This window comes from Hemibagrus wyckioides, linkage group LG18 (assembly GCF_019097595.1).
Source record: "Hemibagrus wyckioides isolate EC202008001 linkage group LG18, SWU_Hwy_1.0, whole genome shotgun sequence".
NCBI lineage: Eukaryota > Metazoa > Chordata > Actinopteri > Siluriformes > Bagridae > Hemibagrus > Hemibagrus wyckioides.
In genome coordinates, this window is record NC_080727.1 from 24,706,816 (window position 1) to 24,715,524 (window position 8,709).

Genomic DNA, 8,709 nt, shown 5'->3' on the forward strand with positions numbered 1-8,709 from the left:
TTAGCTTTACATTAGTCAGCTAATTAGATTTGTGTCAGGAAAATATTACCAGAAATTTGTTGAGGAATTGAATTATGTTTTGTTTTTTTTTTCTTTCTGAGCAGCCAGTTCACATCCACTGTGTAATGAAGACTAACTGCGGTGACCTGCTTATGGCTGTGGTTTATTTTTCAGTAAGCACCTGAGAGCTGGATATATGATGCCTTTACTGTAAATAAATGCAGATGATAAGCATTACAAATTAATAATATTGTGGTGATATAGGTGCTCTACTCTAGTCTCAAAATAGGAACACAGACAAAAAACAGTTCTGTAAAAACACTTCTTAAAAATTCATCAAATTATTAAAGGTTTGAGTTTTGTAAAAACCCTCCTCTGAAGGTTTGTGTTTCACACTCCACAGTGTAATTATTGGACTTTAACCCTTGTTAAACCACAGTGCTGTTTCAGTCTTTATTCTGTCTGGTCGGAAGCTGTTGATTTATTATAACAGCAGCTTTGACAAGAGTTTTGTCTGCACTGCAAATCAGAGGTTTATATTTATGTGCTAGTTATAATATGTTATCATTTTAACAACCACAGCTCATTCACAGGGTCTTGTTCTGCCAGACACTCCACTATCTAACAATAATAACAAACAGCTAACAAATGTGCTCTTATTTGACAAAGAAAAATCTATAATAATTTTCTGTAGTTTTCTGTAGTTTCTATAATAATTTTCTGTAGAAGTTTATTCAACAGTTAAAGTAGGACGATTTGCTCTCAGTGTGTTATTTTGAGCTTTCCATCACGGGAAAGTTTTCATGACGGAGGAATCTGCACTTTCTGGTTTCTCTGTAAAATGACCAACAGTGTTTTATTTTTGTCCTATTAATTTCTAAATAGAGAAGAGAGAAAATGAAGCTAACCTACCTTATTTAACAATGTTCCCAAAAATTTAGTGTAACTATAAATGGTTTATAAAAAAAGAACATGTTCATTTATAAATGTAAAAGTCATCACTGGAGAAATAAAACACTTTTTCACTCCTTTTATTATTGTATCACTAACAGTATGGCCTTCATCTTTTATTCCTTACTTAACAAAACTTTAGAGTATTGCAAATTAAGATTGGAGATTTTTAATGTGCTCAATAAAAATAATGTTTGAACTATTTAAAGAAGGACAGCCTTTATAAGGACAGTGTTGTTATTCCTCTTACATCTCATAGTATAAACCCCTCAATTTCACTGTGTTTCTCAGTGAGCCAAATATGGTGGGAAGGATGATACTGAGAGTCAAAGTTTCTGATCATTTTTATAAGAAATTACTGTTTTATAATAATAATAATAATAATAATAATAATAATAATAATAATAATAATAATGACAATAATAATAATAATAATAATAATAATAATAATAACAGTAATAATTATAATTATTATTGTTGTTATTATTTATAATTATCAATTATTATTATTATTATTATTATTATTATTATTATTATTATTATTATTATTATTGTACACAAGATAAACATTAAGATTGGATCACATAACCTAGGACTGACATACAACTGACCAATAATTAGTTTTTTATGAGCTAATTTAAGTCAAGCCAGGACAATCATGGCTGTCCCAGTAGTGTAAAGAATCTGTAGGATGTTGTTATTCATTCATTCAGTCATTCCCTTCTAGTTTTTATATCATGTTCATGCTAATTATGGAAAATGGAGTTACAATAACTCTTATTGATGTTTCCCAGTGTGTTCAACACATTTAACTTTGTCCTTGTATATGTCTATCCCTCTGTCTTGTCCTCAACTCTGGCATCTTCAGCCTGAGCTCCAGCTACTCCACAGCAGCAGGAGAGTGCTGGAGTACACGGTGAAGATGAGCAGATAAATGCGAAACAGGAACTTGTCCACTTTGTAACAGAGAGCAAGCCAATCTTTCTGAGCCATGCCTTCATTCTCATCCTCCTGGAGGAAAAGTTTAAGGATGGTAAGCTCTTCCAGGATTTTCTCCAGCTGTGGTGGACTGGGCTGGGTTTCTGTCAGAGACAACAGGTCCGGCTCAGGAGAGAGATCAAACTCGTAGCCTGTATGAAGGAGACATATGCAAACTGACTTAGTATGATAGGTAGAAAAACAAAACAAAAACTTGTATACTGATCCTCTCACTATATTAGGTACAACAACTGACCATGTAGTGTTTTAGCTATACTGACTTTAGCTCATCAGTGCACCTCGATCTCAGAGGAATGTGAAAAAATTCAGAAAATTTTCTCTCTTTTTTTTTCAAATTTTCTTTGAATTTACAAATTGGAAGTGTCCAAATCCTGAATGGACCTTTATAAACGAGTATGATACCAAAAAACAAGTTCGAATTTTGATATGTAGATAAATATACATTTCAAACATGTTCATTGTTAAAAGTGCTATACATGTGTCAGTTTCCTGTTCCACACCTCCTGAGTGATCCATGTCATCCAGCGTCCTCACAGAAGTGAACAGACTCTCACTGAAGCTCTGCTCAGTTGAACCATACTTGGCCAGTAAGCAGGCACTGATGGACATTTCCTTCACTTCTTCATGACTGTGATGTAGGAGCTTCACTACAAAAATGGACTTAGCCAAGCTGAGCACCAGGAGGACCATGCAAACCGCAAAGAAAACACCTACAACACAGACTGGTATCTGTAATTTATATAACCATATACAGTATTTATAAAAACAAGACAAAGTCAGTGGATGTTTCATTGCATACCGATCAGAGGTGTTTTGATGGCTGTTGCTGGGATTTCGTCCATCATGTTAACCCTGAATACGGTGTATCCAAGCAGAATGCTGGTTTTGAAGGTGATGCGGGTGCCGCTGTTTGGTGGCAGGTAGAAGCTGATAACATCCACTAACATGAGGAAGATGCTGGGGATGAGGACACTGACCACATACAGCAGGGGGCGCCGACGGATCAGTACCTAAATGCACACAGGGGTAGGGTTTGTACTTATTTAGTACACCGAAACTGGCCACACTAGTCAGGGGCGTGACCCCATGGCTAGCTGCCCTTCATATTCATCATTGAAGTAAACTTTGCCACTATTTTTGCCACCGCAACTCTAACCTCAGTATGCTCATGGATCTGTTAGTACTGGCCATAACTAGCTTTGAAAACATCAATGTCCAGGCCCAGATCTCAGATTTAATACAGAATCAGTGACATACTGATAATGTGATGGCAGAACATACTGTTTGCTTTTATTCCAAGTTCAGTAGTGGATCTGGAGCTTATCCCGGGAATACTGGGCATGACGTGAGAATCTGCCCTGAATGTGATGCACAATTGTTTAGAGAAACCCAGCCAAAAACCTTGAGAAAACCCAGACAGTCATGAAGTGACCGTGCGGAAATCTGTACAGACAGGAAACCAAATTCAGGTTCAAACCAGGACCCTGAAGCTGTGAATATCACTACCATTTCTGCATTGTGGACCTCACTAACCATTTAATCCTGGTCATGAAATGTCAAATGTAATAAAAAACCATAAAAGACATACAGAACAGCCTTCCCAAGGTGGATCATGAAGTTAAAACAGACCAGCACAAACATACAGCCAATTTTGAGTCCAATGCTTTTACTTCTCTGGTCAGTCAGTGCTCACTGGGATACACTGCAAATGCCATATTGCCCTATATATTATTTGGTGCCACCTCTAATGTGGTCTTGCTACACTTTGCCCATGTCTGAAAACCTGAACACACAACTGGCACTGGGTCAATTTGATCCTGTATCATTGTCAGAAAAATGTCAACACTGGTCTCCTTTCAGACACACCTAAAAGCCAAGCTGAGGCATGTCCTAATAAAACCCCAGACCCATCGGTTTAAGTGCTCATTTCAGAGCTTAAATAGCTTTCTCATACTTCAGATCCTCTTGAGTGCTGCAGTAATTGCTTCAGAAAAAGACAGCACAAAGCCCTCTGACTGACTTTTTTCAGAGTCCGCTTAAAGTCGGGCCAGCTAACCATCCATGTCACTTTACCTTTTTTAAGGCTGCTTAAACTTTCACAGCGCAACAAAGAGCAATTTCACACCGACTTAAACAACCCCCATCCCACCCCCATTTGGCCGATGAATGAAAACGCAAATATGGATCCCTAAACGGCTCGTGCCAATGAGCCATGGAGGAAAGGTAATCAAAGTGCCCATGAGTGCCTTCCTCCCCGGTGCGAGCATCTCAGTGAAACAGTGTGGCTTATGCAGTGGTTCAGAGCCTGCTCTTCCCACCGACCATGAAGCTCATTGATCAGACGGCAGAGAAGCGGTCTCATTATCACCATCTTCACAGCACGCTGTCTGCCGTTAAGCCTCATCTATAAGCATTAGTGTGCTGTTACTAACAGCCAAACAGAGTTTAGTGCACTGGGTGTGACACTTGTCAGATTGCTGTCAATACACCAGTAGAAGCTTGAAGACTTTTATATACGTTCTCTTTCTATACATGAAGGAGGAGAGGGAGCAGTGGAGAATTTAACATTTGCTTGAATCAGGCAGGTGGTAATGAAAGCCAGGTATCTTTCACTGTCACCCTTTGGACAGAGATGGATTTAGCAATTATGTTTAATCTAGTTAGCTATCCATCATTCTAGGTCTGGACTCCAATCAGGACCTAATGTAAGGTATACAGCTTTAGCATAATAAACATTTTGTCCATCAAACTTGAGAAAATTTGGTACTCACTCCAATAAGGCTGTAAAACAATGCCATTATATTAATGCCTATCTAGTGCCCCAGAAATTTGTATCTGTATCTGTATTCAAAATCCTAAGCTAGTAGCCTTAGTGAAACCACTTTGACCCTGATTAGGCTGTTACTAAAATTAATGACTGAATGCTGTGAATATACTGTATATCAGGTTTACATTAATTATTTGATGTTTTTCTTGTTCTGCTTCATATCTGACTGTTTGTTTACTCAAGCATGAAATTAAATGCTCCTGTTCAGTCCTGGTGCATGACTCTAGACTCAATCGGATGCCATGTGAACCTTTTGGGCAAAATGTCTAAATAAAGAAAAAACAAATAGTGCACCTATTTAAGGATGCAAGCACATGCAAGAAACCTTGGGAAAATTTTCTGGCATGCTTCTAAATTCCAGGTTTATTCCATTTATCTGTTAAATCTGTTAAAACTGCTCCTTGTCTGTATTTATATCACTTTGTCCATGTTCACTTAGAATAGACAGGAGAGCTTTAAACTAGAGGGATAAAGGTTGTCACTTTAATATAAAATAAGATTTAAGTGATGTTTTAAAAGTAGTAATATTCAGTTACAAGCACCACAGTAGTAGTAGTGGTAGTAGCTGGTGTTGTTGCCACCTCACAGCTCCTTAGTTTGATGCTGATATTGAGGACTGATTATTCTCTGTCTAGATGTTCTCCCCATTTTTGTGAGTTCCCCAGTTTCCTCCTTCCTCACAAAAACTATGCTGTTAGGTAAATGCCAAATTACCCCTCTAGGTATAAATGAGTGTATGCATAGTGCCCTGCAATAAACTATTGTCCCTTTCAGGCTGTGTTCCCAGTGTTCTCAGTGTTTCAAGGCTCTGGATCCACAATGGTCTTGACCAAGATAAAGTGGTTACTGAAAATAAATGAATTATTTTTTAAAACTGACCATTTCTATTATAATTTACACTCTAAATATTTAAATATTTCTGTTTGTTTATTTATTTATTTATTACAGCATTGCTTATAATCACCCCCTTAAACTTTTGTGACAACCTGGAAATTAAATGAACAACATTAAAATTAGATATACTGACTTTGACCAAATTAAATATTAAATTGTTATAAAATATTAACATTAAAATGAAAGCAAAAAACACTACAGTTATATATTGTTATTAAGCTGCAAATCGATACTCACATTAAACTGGATGTGGGCGTAATCCTTGTTAGCCATGTTAAGCTTCCAGTAATGAGAAGGCACTGAGAGCAGCTCCCATTCTCCGTTGTTCATGAACTCTCGGGTGTCAGTGGCAATTTCCTCAGGGTTCCTCAGAAGAGCCAGGTCCACTTCACCCACTGTAAACATCCAACCAAGAGCAAGATGTACATGTAGAGTTTGAGAAACATTAGACAGTAATCTATAGTAAATAAATAATTTACAGACTGACTGTTTGTTCAAGATACCAAGAACATGAGAAATCAGTAGGATCTCACAATGATAAGTATAATGGTGATAATAAGAATCTCTCCTGGATACTGTAGACTTGTACCTAAGAACTGCTGCTTTAATCATAAAGACGGTCTTTTGTTCATCCTAGGACTCTAGGTTACTATATACTCATACTAATCATCCTTCCAACACATTGAGAACTATTTGATATTCTCTTTGACACCTCTGTATTGTCATGGATCATAATCGCACATAATCTGGTGTCACATACATGAGGATGCAGGCTCTCATTTAAATCTGCTAAATTGAATTCACGGCCATTTTTGGTTATACTTCAGGTATTAGGTCCAGGTTAGATACTCTAGAATGAAAAGTCTAAGCATGAAGTAGACAGAGTATATACACTACCGCTCAAAAGGTTGGGATTGCTCAAAAATTTTATTGATTTCCAAGGAAACACACATGAAATTAGTCTGAATAGAAAATACAGCAAAAGAACAGGACATGCTGACGCGTCAGAGTTAGAAATAATGATTTTGATGGAAATGATGAATGTTTTCTTCAAACTTTGCTATCTATCTATCTAGGCATTCTAGCGGTCAATTTTTCAAGATAATCCGATGAGATTTCACCCCATGCTTCCTGGAGCATCTCCCACAAGATGGAATGGCTGATGGAGTCTTCCTCCATAGCTGAAATCAAGCTGAAATATGCAAGTGATCCCAAACTTTTGAGACATTTGATACTAACACTGTAAGACGAATCACATGTATACAGGAGAATTTTACCCGAGTGGAGCCAGCTACGGAAGGTCAGAGTGCAGTTCTGCTTGTCAAATGGAAAGGCATAAATCTCCAAGTCACAGGCCGAGACCACTTGAATGGGTTTGTAGTTCTTCACCATCCCAGAGGAGTTGACATACACATAAGGGATAACAGGGGATTTGCCCTCATCCACACTAAAGAGCAAGGGAAGAACATGGAATGCAGGGGTGCCAATAATTCCGAAATATGTGCCATTTTTGTGCTTTTGCTCATTCTTAAACTATACAGGTGAAGGTATATGACAGATAGAGAACTGAATATTTTTGATAAATCGTTGTAGTGTGGAACATTTTTTATGTTCTCACAATTCACTGATGATGACGTCAGGCACCCATATGGCATCTGAAGAAAGTGATATTTCTGTGATTCCATCAAATTCCTCAGGATCCCACACAAGAAACTCATCTTTCCATATCTGGAATTAAAGAAGGACATTAGAAAATAACTGAATGAAAAAAAAGGAAACAGGACAACCTACATGAACTAAAGAATCTAATCTCCAATATCAGATTCACCAATTTGTGGGCATTCAGATCAGATTAGATCATTGCCCCCTCTAAAATCATCATTAGATTAGATCATTGCCACATAAAAATTATACTAACCTGGCGATACCAGATGCTTGTGGTCACTTTCTGCATCTGTCCATCCTGTAAGGAAAATCCTAGGTTAACTACATTTATATTTAAGGTTTTAAAGACCAATTTGAAATAATGTTAGTAAACTAATTCAGCTTGCCATAAAGTCAGATATTCAGGGACAGAGAGGAATAATCAGAAAAATAAAACCTGCTCACCACATCCAGCACAGATTGGATAATGAGATCGATGAAGACTGTTGTAGGACTTGTCCAGTTGATGACAGGCCGGATCCCGCAGTCGTAGTGGCGCAGCAGTGTACGGGTCAGCTGGTTCAGCACAGACCTTTTCGGCTTCTCAGGCACTGAATCAACCTGACAAATCACTGGACACAGGTGATTGTACATTAGTAACTGCTGGACATTTAGCAATCACCCAGACTATCTATTTTTGTAATATTTACAGATTTCTTGTATTAATGAAACTTAGTTAAGTCATATTAGTCAAGAGATCTGGTGTATACAATCAGCTTCTTTATTTTTGCACTAAATATAGCTACATGGTAAAGTAGCTTACAGCTACCAGATTAGCATCATACTTACACCTCGTCTAAATCACCACACATACTCGAAAAAAATACCAGAGATACGTGTTGAAATAATAATATACATTAAAATTTGCAAACAATACAATATGCAAATTTAAATGGGATTATTGTCATCTGAATGACTTCTAACATTAGGACACACCTCCTAAGTGTGTGAGGAGGAAGTAAGTGGAGTTTTTTTAGTTCTGCAACTCCAATCATTTTTTCAGTCTTTTATAGTTAACAGTGTGAGAAATAACAGAAGGTATTTTGTGATGCTGAGCAGCTTAACTCAATCTGAGACAAGAGTGTAACCATGTAGTCATGCAGATTACACAGTGATAAACTATTTATTTTCACTTCACAAGGTGACGATGGTGGATAAACTGTTCATTCCTGGATAAACTATTCATCTATACATGAGTGCTTTTGGAAAATTAAAATTGTCTTTGTTTTGTTATATTATTTATTTTAACTGGAGTATTTTTCACTAATAAAAGTTGACTTGAATATGACATGAAAAACATCTATCCATCCATTTCTGGACCACTTATGCTACAC

At 37.1% G+C, this 8,709-nt stretch overlaps 1 protein-coding gene across 1 annotated transcript; it reads right to left on the bottom strand.

Annotated features, from left to right (window-relative positions):
- Positions 1-1,815: 1,815 nt before the first annotated feature.
- On the bottom strand, positions 1,816-7,969 carry htr3b (5-hydroxytryptamine (serotonin) receptor 3B). The gene is made up of 8 exons (XM_058414827.1): positions 7,781-7,969; positions 7,590-7,634; positions 7,290-7,399; positions 6,949-7,118; positions 5,909-6,066; positions 2,750-2,960; positions 2,451-2,660; positions 1,816-2,081 (listed from the first exon to the last, which is right to left on the bottom strand). The coding sequence occupies exons 1-8, from the start codon at positions 7,967-7,969 to the stop codon at positions 1,816-1,818; spliced, it is 1,359 nt and encodes a 452-aa protein (XP_058270810.1).
- Between the last annotated feature and the right edge of the window lie 740 nt (positions 7,970-8,709).

What these genes read in the sequence shown, in the direction of transcription:
- htr3b (XM_058414827.1), bottom strand. Translation starts at nt 7,969, where the DNA reads ATGTACAATCACCTGTGTCCAGTGATTTGTCAGGTTGATTCAGTGCCT. An exon ending in TCCAATCTGTGCTGGATGTG is followed by an intron (nt 7,635 to 7,780) that starts GTGAGCAGGTTT and finishes TTTTCCTTACAG; the next exon opens with GATGGACAGATGCAGAAAGT. An exon ending in CAAGCATCTGGTATCGCCAG is followed by an intron (nt 7,400 to 7,589) that starts GTTAGTATAATT and finishes CTTTAATTCCAG; the next exon opens with ATATGGAAAGATGAGTTTCT.